A 17,421-nucleotide genomic window follows, 5' to 3' on the forward strand; every position below is an offset into this window, starting at 1 on the left:
CTTCCGCTGTTTCTGTCTACCTAAAATGCCTTCAAGTACTGCCTCTCCCTGCCACTGTTCCACACATCTGTGAAGATCTGTCCTAACTGCCACCTCTCTCATGATTTCGTTCTCATTCAGATGTGACTCTCTCATCCTTGTCCTCAGTTCTTTAACAGCACTAATCTTTCCCTTCTTTGAATTATGATTATTTGTAGTCTATTCTTATTTTGCTTCCACAGTGTAATGACTCTGAGGGCAAGGAGTGTACTCTACACATCCTAACTCCTAGAGTACCTAAGAATAGAGGTCTACACATGGTAAATCCACAATAAAAATGTGTACATGAAACTGAATGTATAGGTTAGTTACACTAATTCTCAACAGAAGCAAGGGATTAAAACACAAAACATCTCTTTATGAAAAAAACTGTTTGAAATAAAGTTAATCCTTACAAACAGAAAGGTGCGCCAAAACATTTGAGAATTCAGTGAATGATTGAGGGAGAAACTTTCTAGAAAAACAGAGTGTAGAAGATGAAATCCTAACCTTTGTACTACAAGATAAAAAATGTGTCAAACATGCGAATAGGCACATGCACAGATAAGACTATTGGCTAATGGGGTGTTACCTTGGCAACTGTTTGTTCAGCAATGGTGCTAGGCCGACGCTGTCGGCCATCTAGTCTCTGCTCCACAGGAAAACTGCTTCTATGTGATTTCAGGCGCTCCACCAACAAGAAATAAATGGCAGCAAAGTGGTTATAGCTCTTGTTCTGCAAAGACTGAAAGAGAAAACAACTGTTGGTTGAAAGTAGAGTACCATAAAAACCAATCCAATGATCTGTACCTTTCTAAAGCAAAAGTGGGTGTTCTTAAAAGTAAAATAACAAAGTATGCCTCAGAATGAAATCTAGACCCGAAGGCAGACAATTTCAAGTCTTTAGTATTAGTTAAATAAAGGTTGATGCTTTAAAATTACTTGACTGGACCTTTTACATTATCAAGATCTATTTATTTTTCTGCACTAAGAGAAAATGCCATCACTGTTTTATGTAGGCATTCTCACTGCTGTCACACGGTTCCATCTCATAGCTGTAACTACGGTAGAAGGGCAGTTAGCACCCTGAGCCCAGAAGCTCTAATTGCACTGCTTCAATCCAAGTCCAAATCACTGAAAACCATGAAGTGAATGATTAAAGCCTTTGGGAACTTTCTGGTGATTATTTTGGGCTGGAGAATCACATCTGGATACTAGATGGAGAGACACTGTGTCTCCGTTCTTAGGTAATTTTTTCCTCTTGTTTTTGCAGTCCCACCCTTTTGAAGCCTTGAAAATAAAGTTGCTTCCCAAATTTTCACATCTTTAGCCTGCCAGTTTTCCCAGGATGCTAGTGCAACAGAGAAGCAACTGCTCCTCTGGCTTCTAATTGTACCTGACAGCCTGCATGGGTGCTGGGCAGAGTACCCATAAATGAATGTGGAGCATTCTCAGCAAAACTCACAGGCCAGCAGAACCACGCTCACAGCTGCCATTCTCGATCTACTTCATGGATAAGTACAGAAAAACATCACTAGGTACACAATGAACCAGGCAGGAAAGCCAGTTTATTTTACATACAGCTATGACAGGGGAGGAGGCAGTAGTTTGGATCCTTGGTCTTTCACAGCAAACATGGGGGCATTTGATATTCTTTCTTGTTTCGCTTCTTCCTTAAAAGCACTGTTTTTGGGGCTGGGGATGTGGCTCAAGCGGTAGCGCGCTCGCCTGGCATGCGTGCGGCCCGGGTTCGATCCTTAGCACCACATACAAACAAAGATGTTGTGTCCGCCGAGAAATAAAAAAAAAAAAAAAAAAAAAAAAAAGCACTGTTTTTTTTTTTTTTTTTGTTGTTGTTGTTGTGTTTTCACTATTGTGGAGGTATTAAAAACATGTATATCCTATATTATGCTAACCACTAGAGGACAGGAAAAAAAGCCAAGAGGAATTTTCCAGGTTCACGACCTTTTTAGTTCTATTATCCCTAATATTTCCAAATCAGGACCCAACCTGTTTTTCTGCCTTCTTAGTTTCTCTAGTTCACAATTAAATCCCACTGGCTTTCTTAAACCCAGTGCCTTTCCTTGTTTCCTGCGTGACCTTCAGCCTTGTTCCATATCTGCATATTTACGTTCTACACAAGCTAGTATAGTGCTGATATGAAACTTAATGCTTCGTCTAGAAATAAACTTTCTATCTTGTTCTTTTTAAGCTTCCATCTTCAATTTTCCTGCATCTTCTATAAAACCTCTTGAACTTTTTGGCAGATGAGGCAAAGGAAGGAATTTAGATGTTGAATAAAAGCAAATATAAATAGAGTCTGATGTAACTGTCAGGGAACACTGAACAGTAGGCCTAGGTGCCAGAGATGGATGTGCTAAAAGACCAGGATGACAGGTGTGAGAATGAAATTTCAAGTTACTAACTGCAGAGGAATCCTAACATATATTTAGTCAAATCTCTCGTCACTTTACCTCAACAGTTTTCTGTTGATCTATTCCGAGACTGTGCATCAATCGCAGGACCTGTTCATTAAACTCCCCAATAGATGGCTCGTTTTCTTGTTCTTGTGGATAGAGAATAGGTCTCTGTATAGGAACTTCTATAAGCATCCACTTATGCTCCTTGATTTGAGCTATGGTTAGTCGTTTGGACGGATCTAGGACCAACATCCTTCGAATAAGGTGCTCACAATCTGTAGAAAACACAATGTTATAGAAGTCGCATAAATCACCTTGCACTTCAGGATTATTTGCTTGACTCCTGTGACTTCATATAATGGTATTAATCTCTGTGCCCTCCACTGGAAAGTAGACGGTCAAATAAAAAAATGAATGCATGGAAGATACTTATATTTGTCAAGTTCACATGGTGAACTAAGAAAAACAGGAATGTATGGGTCTGAGTCTCTGCTAAATGAGCCTTTCTACTAACGTTGCAACTAAAAATATCTACTCACAGACTTAGTTTTGTATTAAAAAAAAAAACTAAGCCTCACTCCTAGAATGAGAAAATGATAAATTGCTTCTCAGTCACACCCAAGGCTGATACACTAAGGCTATGCAGGTAAGACAGAGATCTCCAGTGGGCTGTTGCTTTTCTCATGAGTGCTGCTGAGAAAAAGGTCCACAAAACATTATTTACTTCTGATTACACTAGGAAAACTGCACTGCTGCAACTCTGAGCACTAGCTGATTCTCTGAGCTGATATCATGCTCTTCATCACCCTCACACGAGGGGGTGATGTCATATCACTCACTACACCTCAAGCACCACGGTAAGTGCTTTGTACAGAGTAATTATTCTCATGATACCCTAGGGTAGAAACAATTATTATTTCCATTTTATAGATGAGGAATTGAAGCCAAGAAAGGAATATGACTGCCAAAGCCATACGGCTGTGAGTGGTGGAGTAAGGATTAAAACCAGGTAGAGTCTGGATATAAAGCTCCACAAACCATGCTCTTATCTGCTCAAAAGCATTACTTCTACTATTAGTAGGAACACCAGAGGTAGGATGGAAAAAAAAAAAAAATCACAAAACTAAGGAGTAAATTTAACTACTGCCTATGTAACAACCCAATACAGATAGGCAGGGATTATGGCATTTCAACTCAATTCACTAGAGTTCTGCCAGTTGGCTTTTAATTTAAAATTTTTTAATTTTGCAAAATCCATTTTGTACTTAGAGTAAAATGGTTGTGAGCCTGTATCTATGAAGTGCTTCTATAAGTCTAAAATAAACATGGGACATTTATAGACCCAGAGTGAATGGGAAGACTTGCTGCTCTTAATCTGGGAAACTTCTGTTCTCAGTTATAAGTAGGGAGGCTGGAACTTGTCTCATCTACATGATGGAGTGGGTAGCTTATTTCTATGGCTTTTAAAATGACTAAGTCATTTTATTTGTACCCAAATCTCAGAAAAAGGGAAGCTTTTGCCTAGGCATTTCATTTGGGACAAAAATTCTATAAAGTACACAATTAGTAAGAGACAACTTGTTACCTTCTGACATGAAATATGGAATCCGGAATCTTCCTTCCAAAACTCTCTGCCTCAAAATTGGAAGAGTTGGTCCATCAAAAGGCAGAGCTCCACAGACCAGGACGTACAAAACAACTCCCATGCTCTAGGGAAGAAAACAGTACACTTTCCAGGGAGAACTTTAAACACTCTATCTTCCTCAAAATCCTCAGGGCTCTTAAAATCATATGGACTGAAATATTCCTGTCCAAATTTATTACTTTCTCAGAATTTTGGGGGAAAGAAACTCCAACCCTGACTACTGCAATAAGTATAAAAAATAAAAAATGATCTGAATTTCATCATTTTGCTTACTGCTTAACTTTAAATTATTGCTAATATTAGGATGATAACACCTGTCCCTAGAAATTCTTTCCTAGGGATTGATTTCAAGATGCTCTAATTACACTCCAGCAGATGGGAAACGTATGAAATACTGCTTATGTGTCAAGTGCCAGGAGTTTCTACCATGGGCCAAAGTAGCAAGTATTATCATTATAGATGCATTTAACACAGCAAAGCAAAGCAATACCCAAATATCCAGCTGTGGTCCTTCATACTGCTGCCCTTCAAAGACTTCTGGGGCTGCATAAGGGGGGCTGCCACACCATGTTGCCAGCAGTTCACCACTTTTAAAGAAATTTCCAAAACCGAAATCTATTGGAATGGAAATAAATGTTACTTTCATCTATGCTCTCAAACTACACTGCATTTCTCTGCAATAGATTTTATAATATGCTCCATTAACAATGTCACCACTATTCACTCTGTGAGAACTGAGATGACATCTCTCTAGTGAGGAGGCTTCCCTAGCAATCAGCACAATGACCCACAAATTTCAAGTACTCAATAAATATTGATGAATGAATGTATACATGAATTGAGGTTTCTTCTCAAAAAAGTGAATGAGAGACTGGAAAAGGACTTTTTAAAAGCAAGTATTTTTAAGGTTCAAAGAAAATTTGCTGGTGTGGATAACCATCATGAATTTGATAATCACAGAATTTCAATTACTTGCTGATTGATAAAGATTTTTTAATCTCATATGTTCTATAGGAAAAAAACAGATGAGTAAAACATATTTAAGTGACTGTGGCTGCTCTGACAGCCACTACCTGGGGGTAGCAAGATATATATAGATCTATCTATCTATCTATCTATCTATCTATCTATCTATATCCTTTTAAGGCAACAAGTACAGTTTCCTAAGCAATCACTCTCTCAGTGTTCATCCATGCAACCTGTTTTTAACCAGATACCCATATGAATAACTCACTAATACAGATGGCATATGGCCATCCAGGATGGTATTTTTCCATCCTTAGGCCACCTAGCACCATTATCATTTATTTACTCATTTATGGAATATAACAGCATTATACTTCAAAACAGTGAATAGTCTTGCCCTTATACTCCTCCTCATATGGTATCTACAACTTTTATATGCAGAATGCTCTCTGAATATCTCCCGGCAACATGGGAAGCTGAAGCAGAAAAATGCCAAGATCAGGGTCAACCTTGGCAACTTAGTGAGACCTTGTCTCAAAAAATAAATGAATGAATAAATAAATAAATTAATTAAAAAGGACTGGGGATGTAGCTAGTAGTAAAACACCGCTGGATTTAATTCCAGTAACCAAACCAAACCAAACCAAAAGTCAAGTTACAGGGCTGGGATTATAGCTCAGTGTTAAGAGTGCTTGTCCAGCATGTGTGAGGCATTGGGATGATTCTCAGCACCACACATAAATGAATAAATAAAAAATAAAGGTCTATCAACAACTAAAAAAATACAAAAAACAAAAACAGAAACAAACAAACAAACCAAGCTGCACTCTGGAAACATTGTACTCAAATGTGTACAATATGCACAAAAAGCCCAGTGCAGTGGCGCACACCTGTAATCCCAGCAGCTTGGGAGGCTGAGGCAGGAGGACCTTGAGTTCAAAGCCAGCCTCAGCAACAGTCAGGTGCTAAGCAACTCAGTGAAACCTTGTCTCTAAATAAAATGCAAAAAAGAGTTAGGGATGCGGCTCAGGGGTTGAGTGCCCCTGAGTTCAATCTCTGGTACCCTCATCCTCCAAAAAAAAAGCACAAAAAAATTTAGTGAGCTTTGGCATGAATTCAAGTTTCCTATCTTGCTAAGCCTTTGTACAATCTCATGTTCTAACTGGAAAAATATATTCTAACTTTTTGTAAGCTACATGCCTACTGTTTGATGTTGTCATGTACTATCTTAGGGACTGACTACTCCCAGCTGGTGCACAGCATTGTTATGCATAGTAAACTTTAAGAAATGTCCCACAAGGGACTGGATCCAGTTTCCATTGCCAGACTGATTAGCTTTGGGATTTTGGTGAGCCTTAGCTTCCCCACTTGTAAAGTTGCAATAATAAAGTACTCAATCAGCAGCTTGTTGCGAGGGTCCATGGTGTTAATGTGAACTCCGGCTCAGTTCACACCTTCAGACCATGCACATTTGTACCTCACGCAAAGTACTCTCTCCCTTGGATGACATAAGAACTGGGAGCAAGCAGCCCTAACAGTAATAACAGTAACAATCCTCATCATCTCAGCTTCATGGGGGAAAGCACAACCATGAAGTCAGGGAGAATAAAGTGACTTTCAGTTTTGCCACTTTCTAACTTCCTGTACCCTAGGGAAGTTAACTTCCCCACACCATAGCTTCCCTATTTATAAATGTGGGGATAGATAATTCATCTACCCGTTAGGATGCTGTGAAAATTAAATGAGATTAAGAATGTAAAATGCCTAGAGCATAGATGTGAAATGTGAGCACTCCTTCTGTGAAACCATTATTGCCAACTATTGTCTTTTAGAGAAGAAGTCCCAAGGAAATATACAGGAAGGGTAGAAAAAGTGTAGTAATAGTTTTTAGGTTCAGAAGAGAAAAGGGAGTGCATCTGTGAAAAGAATGTTTGACACAGTCTAAACCTGGTGGAATCACATTGTGGATCAGGAGGCAAAGGGAAGCCAATGAGAACTCTTCACAGTGTATCCTCAGTTCAGTTCTGTGTTCCAATTTCCAAAATGGCTGTCAGAGAGTTTACCTTCTCTATGCAACTTAGGACTAACCACTCCTATTCACCTTGGAACCCACATGTACACACAGAGATACATGTTTCTTATTTTCTGGAAAACCACAGTCTCAAATGAGTCAAGGACTAGATGTTCAAGAATCTGGTTTAAGGAAGAAAAGGTTAATTTCAGTTACACTGAAAAGCATAAGAAATTCTGGGGTGTGTATGTGTGGAGATCCTGAAATAGGAACTAAAATGGTTGTACTTTAAACCATAATCACAGGCTGAGTTTTAGAATGTGTAAGTTGAAAATACCCTCCAAATAGCATTGTGAAATTTCAATCTCAAAGAGTCCTTATAGAGCCACTTCATTCTGATCTTCCCCACATCCTGGTGAAATTCACAAAAGTCTGATGGGGGTGGGGGCAGGCCTGTCAGGAAGGTGGTTTGGTCAATGTGGTCTTTGGCTCTCTCCTTGGCGCAATTCATAGCAGGAGAGGGAGAGCTAGGAAAGCATCACCATGCCTGTAGTAGTTCAGTTGCAATACTGGTTTTGTAGACTTAGGACCAACAAAGCAGTTCATTCACAGGAAGAGAAGTACTAAGCATTGTGTACTATTTTCTGTAGTAACTTTCAACAGGAACTTGAGATTGCGGGAATATTAAAAGAAACACCAAAATGTAACCAGGCTCACTAAGCACTACAATATCGTATATGTAGAGGTCTTCTACAACCTTGTCAGGGCATTTCAAATATATTTATAATCACCTGATGAATGGATTAAGTAAGACTCTGCAGTCAGGCAAATTTGGGACCAAACCCTGGGTTTTCTACTTAGGCATGTATCTTGGGCAGATTACTTAACTTCTCAGAGCCTTGATTTTCTCATTTATAAAATGGTAACACTATTACTATCAAGAAAGTTGTAATAATATAAGTAGAAAACAAATATAAAGCTATTGAAACACAGAAGGTACTCAGAAAATGACAGTAGTTTTTGATATTACCATTATTGTCATTATTATTTCACTTATAAACCAGATTAGAGGGAAGTAGAGTGTGGAGGAAAAATACAGTCTGAACTCCCAGCTGTCCCAGCCCCACATCATACTGTCTGCAGACAAGAGTAATCCAATAAAGATTTGCTACATGATTATTTTGTCCATCTTTCTCTCTTTTTTAAAAAACATTTTTAAGACGTTGATAGACCTTTATTTCATTCATTTATTTTTATGTGGTGCTGAGAATTGAACCCAGTGCCTCACACATGCCAGGCAAGTAATCTACCAGTGAGCCCCAACCCCAGTTCCCATCTCTCTCTATTTATTTGGCAGTTCTGGGGAAGTCAAACCCAGCATCTCATGCATGCTAGGCAAATGCTTTACCATTGGGCCACAACCCCAGTGCAAGTCCTTATCTCCTTTAAAAGTGCTTCACTATGTTGTACTAGGTGCTGGTCTAAGTTCTTTGAAGATGTCTTCTTAGTAACCCTATGAAGAAACCTTATTTTAGAAGAAAGTTATACTGCTAGCTATTATGCTGTACAGCTTGAATAAAAACCAAGTATGACTAAAGAGTTCTCACTGTTAAGTGCCACCTTTTCTTCTTTCCCTGGCACAGTGATATGTAGCTATTTTTGAGAAAGTTACTAATTGTCAGCCTTAAGAAGTGGTAATGGGAAGGCACTTAAAAGACTTTTTATTTCTTCACAGGAATCTGGATGATTTTCTTCATTCACGGTCTGTGGCTTTCTATCTAAAGCATACAGTGAAACAAGAGTCGAGTAAATGGGATGGAATATGAAAATTCAGGTGCTTCTTTTCTTTTAAACTTTTTTAGTTGTAGATGGACACATACCTTTATTTTATTTATTTATTTTTAATGTGGTGCAGAGGATCGAACCCAGTACCTCACACATGCTAGACAAGTGCTCTACCACTGAGTTATAACCCCAGCCCCTCAGTGTTTGTTATTGCTATTTATTTAAATGGAATGGACTATACACAGTTGTCCCTCTTTATTTGTGGGAGATTAGTTTCAGGGCCCCTCATGAACACAGAATCCACAGATGCTCAAATCCCTTATTTAAAATAGTGTAGTATGTGTATACAACTTACATATATCTAGATTACTTATTACTTATCTCTTAGATTACTTATATTATATAATACAATGTAAACGCTATGTAAATAGTTGTTATATTGTATTGATTAGGGTATAGTGACAAGAAAAAAATCTATACAGGTTCAATACAGAAGCAATTACTGCAGGCCTATCTACAGAGTACCTTTGGAAAACAAACATACAATTTTCCCCCTGAGTATTTTCCATCAGTGGTTTCCTGAATTCCAGCAGGTGGAGCCTAAAGATACGGAGGGCAGACTGTCTTGATAGTTCATCATATTAAGCAAATCCATTCATTTCTTCATTAAATATTTGAAGGCCATTGATATGTTAGCCACTATAGAAATGCCTAAGAATCACACAACAACAAAGAAAAAAGACCCCACAAAGTCACCCAATTTTGGAAAGTATTATGAATACACTGAAGTGTCTCTTGGTCTAAGACAGACTCAGGTGTTCTTGGCTTTGCTGGGAAGGAAACAACCTTTCTTGTTTAATTCTCTGATCTGCAAGTCAATGCCTATACCTATGGCTACCATGTTCCTCAGACATTTTACTTGCTCTTTCTGTCATAAAACATATGTCATGCAATTTTGGACCCACTTTGTATTTCTTTAACTTTTTATTTTGAAATACTTCAAAATTTTCAGAAGAATTTCAATGAGTAGAATTTCCTATGCCCTTCACCCAGCTTCCCCTAACACTTACATTTTACATAACTCTAGTAGTACAGTGATCAAAACTAAGAAAGTAACATTGATTTTACTATAGGCTTTATTTTGATTTCATCATTTTTTTTCATTGATGTCCCTTTTCAGTTCCACAATGCACTTAGTGTCATGCCTCTTGAGTTTTCTTCAATTTTAACAGTTCCTTAGTCTTTCCTTGTTTTTCATGATGAAGAGTATTAGTTATCTTTTGCAGACTATCCTCACATGGGGTTTGTCTGATGCCTTCTCATGATTAGATCAAGGCTATAGTCCTCCAGGAAGAACATCACAGAGGTGATGTGCTTGTCTCAGTGCATACATAAGGGGACAGTGGTATTATGTCTAATTACTGGTGTGTTTTGAGCTTGACCACTTAATTAAGGCAGTGTCTGCTCAGTTTCCGCATTGTAATGTTACTATCTTTCCCTTTGTAATGAATATATATTTTTAAAAGATACATTGAGATTATGAATAATCTGTTTCCCTTTGAATGTTCATCCACTAGTGTTAACATTTGCTGGTAGATCTTGGTTGCATCAACAATCAGCTGCCACTCTAATGATTAGCTTTAATTTCCCTTATTCCTATTTATTTAAAAAATTTTACTTTCAATTGACAAATAATAGATATATACATTATGTTTATGGGATAAAATGTGATGTTCTGATACACATTTACATTGTGGAATGATTCAATCATGTTCATTTAACAAATCTATCACCTCATTAATAACAATTCCTAAGGAAGAGTTATCCTTTCCCCGCTTTGTTTATTTATTCATTTATTATCCTGCTATATTATATACTGCATCAAATATTTTATTTTGAGTTATCATTCAATACCATTGTTATTATTTTGATGCTCAAATAGTTCCAGGTTTGGCTATTAGGAGCTGATTCATGTTGAATCCTGTGTCTTTGAATTGCTCCCATTTTTAAAAATTTTGCACTTCCTTAATGGCACCAGAAGATCTTCCAAGTTCATCTTTTATTTTCCCTGCCTTGAAGCAAACACTTTTCTAAGGAACCATGTTTTGTTTTTTGTTTTTTTTTTAACTGAAAATGGTATTTAGAAACTAAGACCAGGCCCTAGATCTGCTCTTGATGTGCCCAAGAATCGACAGCTGCAAATGACTTAGCCAGTATTCAAATACAGGTCAGATGTTCTTTTTCACTATATCACAGATGTTCTAAGGATATCACTAATCCAAAGCTTAATCCAATTTAATATTAGAGGTGAAGCTGTCATAGCTCAGGAAAAATCCTTTACATTAAGATGAGAGATGTCCTAATTTATCACAGGGATATAATTACTATAAAGCTATGCTAACAGTGTCCTTACCAAGTGAATGGGAATAATGAGGATGTTTATAGACTAAATATCAGAAATATATATCTACATTCATTTTAGCAATCTACATTAATTGGAGGAGTACATGATGTGCTAAATACACACATCTTATCCTTATTGTGCCAAGATGATACATGTTCCGTCCCATGATACCAAGTCATGTACCTCAAGGTTTTACTCTCACAGTGGTTTTGAGATTTGATATTTCCATATTCTCATCTGATTTCTGTGTTGCCTGAATGTTCATAGGAGATAGGATCTGGCTAGAGTCTTTAGCCACAGAGCAGTTACTGGCTCTCTTGGAAATCAACTAGTCCCAAGGCTGAGTCCTGTAACTATCTCTAATCTGACTAACCAGTAATAGGCCATGGATATACTTGACCACGTACTAGAACTCCTATTACTGTTTTCTGTTCTATATTTTCAAAGTTGACTGAACTTTATCTTCCTGATAATAAAAACCATTATTACATAAATTATCAGTGCCCAAACAGCATTAGCAGAGAGCCAATGGTTTAGGAATAACAGTCTTGCACGGAGTAAATAAGCTGATCCTGGTGATAACTGTCTAACAGGAAACAAGCATAGGAGAGAATTCTGCTTGTTGGAAGGAAATAATAAAATAGATCCAACATTTAAAAAGCACCAGGGGGATTGCTAAAATGCAGATTCTGATTTGTAAGCCTGGAGTGGGCTGAGATTCTGTAAGTTTAATAAGCTTCAAAGTGATGCTCATGTTGTTGGTCCCCAGAGCACTATGAGAAACCAGAGAACAGAATAAGAGAAGTTGTGAACAAGATACAAAAAACTTGTAACAGTTTTATCAGTGTTTACTGTTGCAAAATGATTATAATTACTAAATACTTTTAGGATTTTTATTTAGTTAGAGAGAAGTTGTTAGATAAACTTAAGTCATTTTTTAAAAAAAGAGGTTAAAAACAAAAGATTGAAAAACCCATCTTCAACCTAAGAAAAAACAAGTAACTTCTAGGAATCAATACAACCAAGGTAATTTTTAATCTCTAGAAGCATGTTATAATGTCTAATTTATAATTTAAAAAGTCCTCCTACAGAGCAGCAGATGGCTTTGGGGTTAAATTTATCCTTGTTTCTCAAATTACCAGTAAATTTAGTAATCCAGCTTTGATGAAGAGTTACACATTGTTTGTAATTATTATAATAGAGTGAGAAAGACGAGGCAATGAAAGCTGACAAATGAAAGGTAGGGGAACAACTGGGACAAAGCTCACCCACTGCACAAACTGAATACCTAGCAGCCAACACTGATGTCAGTGAGGAGACTTTGTTGTCTACTAGTAAGAAAAGGCCATTTACACAGTTCACTTCCAAACATCAGTCACTCTCCCTGACAGAAAAGCAAAGGAATACTCATTACAGTTGAGATGCTATGTGACCTTAAGACTGGTATGCCATTTATTTTTCCTATCAGGGAGGTTCAGTGAGCTAAGAAGAAAATAAGTGATCTTCCTTAGCTTTAATGGAATAAGGGTGGGATGGGGGAAACCAGACTAGCCAAGACCTTTGAGCTCTCCTCCATGTTCCAGATTTAATATGCTGCTCCTACTAAGCAGGACTGAAGGACATAAGTCTCATTGTGCTTGCTCATGCAAGAAGGCTCTTATACTTTTCACATAGCAAAAGGATAACAAATGGAAGACTTCTAATAAATGTTTTCCCAATCCTGTCTTCATCACCCTCCACCCATTTGTAGTTCTAAATTGCATACACGGAAATCTTAGATCATCTAATAGTAGAAAATTTATTAGAAGTAAAGGCAGAGATGATGGGCTACTACATCAAACCAGAAAGAAAGCATCCTTTTTGAGCTAAAGACAAATGTCTTGTGATGCACAAGCCACATTAATTAGCCCAATTAGTTAGGAGTATAATTAGCACATGCCTGTAATCCCAGCAACATGGGAGGCTAAGGCACGAGGAATATAAAATTTGAGGCCAGTCTTAGCAACTTAGAGAGAGACCCTCAGCAACTTAGTGAGACTTGTTTCAAAAATTGGCTAATATACATTACCAAATACATTTAAGATTTCTCTCAAAGGAAAAAATTAATCTGCACCAAGTAGAGAAAACTTTGAATATAGATGACAAATTTCTACGCCTTTAAAATTTGTATTAAGGCTTTAGGACTGGTTAATTTTATGTATGTATGTATGCATGTATGTATGTATGTATGTACATACGTACGTATGTACTGGGGTTGAATCCAGAGGTGTTTTACCACTGAGTCACATGCCAGCTGTCTTTACTTTTAGAGACAAGGTCTCATTAAGTTGCTTAGGGCCTTGCTAAGGCCGGCCTCAAACTTTTGATCTTCCTTCTTTGGCCTCCAGAGTTATTGGGATTACAGGTATGTGCTACTGTGCCTGATTAAGGCTGGTTAATTAAAAGGGAAAAAAAAAATGTGAAGGGGGCTTTATGGCTATCAAAATATAAGGCTTTATTTTCACATGAAATCAATTATTTATTAAATACAAATAATAGCCATCTTTTATTGAGTATTTACATGGTGCCAGGAGCTTTAATTAACAATTTACTTAACAAATACTTAAGCAGCACTCTGTACCAGGCACTATTCTAAAAGTATACTCTACAAATATTCAGGTAATAACCACTATGAGATATGAACTCGTCTCATTCCCTTTACAGACAAGGAAACAGAGTAGAGAGAGGTTCAGAAATGCGTCCAAGGTCATTAAGCTAGTAAGTGGCAGTGCCAGGATTCAAACCAAGGTAGCCTGGTTCTACAGCTCATACTCTTACCTAACGCCATGTAGGCCTCCTGGTCTCTAACAATCACTCATCTCTACAGTATCCCGAAAAACAAATTAATCTCTATGTAGCAGATAGAGAAAACCTGAGAGATTAAATAATCAGTCCAAGGTCATACCTATAAGTGGCATGGCCAGAATTTGCACAAGTATTGTGTGTTATCGAACTCAGTACTCTACATGAAACCTTGTTTGAATTGTGATTATTTTCTGAAAACTTCCTCTAAGTATTCATACATTTTATCCATATCTAAGTATTTATTTATAATAAAAATCTCAGATTAGGAAAGTTTGAGAATAAAACTGCATGTTCTTTAAAACCTTAATAGCCATAAGCTAGAACAGCCAAGAGGAAACACTGTAATTACTAAAACCACTGAAAGTCAATATAGCTTTGCATTCAGCCTCTGACTCGGAATATCTTAATGCTCATGTTTTACTAGAGCTTCATAAGGAAATGAGCACACACAGGTGTGAGTGAATCTATAGATTCTTAGTTCTGAAGTCCTTACTCATTGTAGGGAGCATAAACTAGAAGCTGATCTCATGTTTTTATGTATTAAAGTTAACCATCCCTGGTACTTCTATTCCATTTTCTGCCTTATAAACACAGATACATATTTTAATTTAAACCTGGTTCTGGTTTGTGCTTCTTTTTAATTTCAACATACTAGGCAGCTAATGTTGTATTTTACTTTAGGTTCCTGCAATTTCTTTCCATGTACCAGGCACTATTCTACCTTTCCTGTTAGATTTCTCTAAAAGCCAAAGCCAGGTGGGATAGAACATGTCAGTAATCCCAGCAACTGGGAAGGCTGAGGTAGGAGGATTGTAAATTCAAGACCAGTCTCAGCAATTTAGTGAGACCTTGTCTCAGAATTAAGAAAATAAAAAGGACTGGGGGCTGAAGATGTAGCTTAGTGGTAGAGTATTTGCCTAGCATGTGCAAAGCCCGGGGTTCAATCCTCAGCATTGAAAAAAAATTGTCTAATTTCCACTTTAAAAAAAAAAAAAGATTTCTTTAAAGGTCAAGAATTCTCAGAGATCAGAAGATAATGTTCTTAAAAGTAAGGAGGATCAACAAATTGTCTTAATATCTATGGATAAAAATAAATATCATAGGGAAATTCTTTAAAACACCCAACCACACCTACACTTTTAATGACTGAGGTGTGCAGTCCTTCCTGGTCTGGCCCTGCCTCCTGTCCAGGCTCTTTCCCTTTCATTGTTACTGACACTTCTTACATTCCACTAGCTCACGTCTGCCTGTTGTTTCCCTAAACACTCTGGAGTTTTTGCTGGCCTGTCTTTGCACAAGCTGATCCAGATGCTTTAACAGCCACCTTGATGCTGACTCCTACACCTTTCCTTCTCCATCTCCATCTGCCCTACCCCCACCCACCACAAATACCTTCTTGCTAATCAAATCTTAGCTTATAATTTCCTTGACTCATCCACTCCTCTTTCTCCTAGTCTCATGGCCTTAAAAACAGTGATCCTTTTGTATTATATTTACTTAGAAGTCTGGTGCTTTAAATTAACTTGGAGTAAGAGAGGGGTTAAAAGTTTTTTGTTGTTGTTGCTATTGTTTCTGTCATAACATGTATGCATCTCCAGGATTTAGCCCAGAGCATAGTTGAAGCTTAATAAACATTACTAAAATTTGGGGTTAAGGGTAGTGAGGATGACAGTGAAAAAAGTGCAAGCAAGAATATATCTGTAGGGGCTGGGGTTGTGGCTCAGTGGTAGAGTGCTTGCCTAGCATGTGTGAGGCCCTGGGTTCATTCCTCAGCACTGCTTATATATAAATAAAATAAAGGTCCACTGACAACTAAAAAAATATTTAAAAAAACAAACAAACAAAGAATATATTTGAGTGTTTAGACATACTGTGTTCATCTTTTCACTTGTGAGGAATAGAAGCCAACATATAGATATAGAATGATAAACCCAAAATTCAGTTTGTATTACTTGAGGAAGAACTGACACATGCTAGGAAACTATAATATTGTGGCCACAGGGACCTAGTTTTGATTTGTAAGCCTGCTGCTTATTATCTGTGTCAACTTAGCAAGTTATTTATTTTCATTTCAGCTTTCTCTCCTAAAAACTGGCAACAGCTACAAGTATTTAGCAAAGTACCTGAAAATCATGCTTCAACTAGCATTTTATGATAGTTGAAACATATTTATTTATTTATTTTGCTTCATGCATGCTAGGCAAGCAAAGTGCTTATGACTATCACTGAGCTACATTCCCAGCCCTGTCACACTATCTTAACCAAAGGGAACAACTTTTGGTACCTGACATTTTATTTGTCTTCTATATAATCAGAGTGTAGATATTAAAGAACAAAAATAAAAGCAGTAAAACCCAACAAAACCAAACCCTAAACATCAGATAATAACATCAGACACACTATGTTGATCCACTTATGTTTCAGGTAGGATTATAGTAATAGGCAGAACTTGGTTACAATCTTAAATCAATTTTCTGTATTTTATGTTTACAGGTTTCTCTAGTCCTACTTTGATATTTTCTTTTGAGATGTCAGTGACAGAACACTTTGTAATTCCTATGGCATATGACTTTCACATTTAACCTTTCCCTGTTTAACAAGACTCCTAGAACTCCTCAGAGCTATTGTTTTGATAATAAGGAAATACTAAGGCAAAGTAAGGATTCTTTCTTCCTTCTTATAGAGCTAGGACTTTTTTAAAAAAGACAATTTTAGGGCAATCCATGCTTTAAAGATGTAAACAAAAAATTCCAGTGAAATATACTACTGAAGATTGGAAAAATGAATGAAATAAATAAGACCAAATGGAAAGGCCAAAATATGATGGGGGAAAAATAAACAGAAGAAATAAGTGTAGACATTAAAAAACTATAGAGCCAGGCATGGTGGCACATGCAAGTAATCCCAGCAAATTGGGAAGCTGAAGCAGGAAGTTCATAAGTTTCAGGTCAGCCTCAGCAATTTACTGAGGCACTAAGTGACTTAGTAAGACCCTGTTACAGAAGAATAAAAAAAAAAGGAGGGGGGGGGGCTAGGGATGTAGATCAGTGGTAAAGCACTCCTGAGTTTAACCTCATTAACCTTCCCTCAAAACGAAACCAAAATGATAGAAGCAATCTATTACTGTGTATTGTGTTTTCACAACAACAACAAAAATGACAATTCAACCCAAATCTTTATGTGTGTGTGTGTATGTGTGTGTGTGTGTATATAAATATGACAAATCAACAAAAATATTTGTCTTATTCAGATAATCCTATTAGGGAAAAGGAAAAAAAAAAAAACAGAATACAGAATGGAAAACCCATTACATATCCCGTAACATATA

General features: G+C 37.2%; 1 protein-coding gene across 4 annotated transcripts in view; it reads right to left on the reverse strand.

The window, feature by feature from the left end:
* Sik2 (salt inducible kinase 2) overlaps nt 1-17,421 on the reverse strand; it is a 122,085-nt gene that overhangs the window by 26,469 nt on the left and 78,195 nt on the right. For all 4 annotated transcript variants that reach the window (XM_046465957.2, XM_046465949.2, XM_046465970.2 and 1 more), the window contains 4 exons: nt 4,574-4,698; nt 4,024-4,147; nt 2,493-2,713; nt 611-763 (listed from right to left, as the gene is read on the reverse strand). In XM_046465957.2, the coding sequence (XP_046321913.1) occupies nt 611-763; nt 2,493-2,713; nt 4,024-4,147; nt 4,574-4,698 (623 nt within the window). The remainder of the gene's footprint in view (nt 1-610; nt 764-2,492; nt 2,714-4,023; nt 4,148-4,573; nt 4,699-17,421) is intronic.

This window comes from Marmota monax, unplaced genomic scaffold (genome assembly GCF_021218885.2).
Source record: "Marmota monax isolate L192 unplaced genomic scaffold, Marmota_monax_Labrador192_F-V1.1 WCK01_AAM20220418_F8-fsc00045, whole genome shotgun sequence".
NCBI classification, from domain to species: domain Eukaryota; kingdom Metazoa; phylum Chordata; class Mammalia; order Rodentia; family Sciuridae; genus Marmota; species Marmota monax.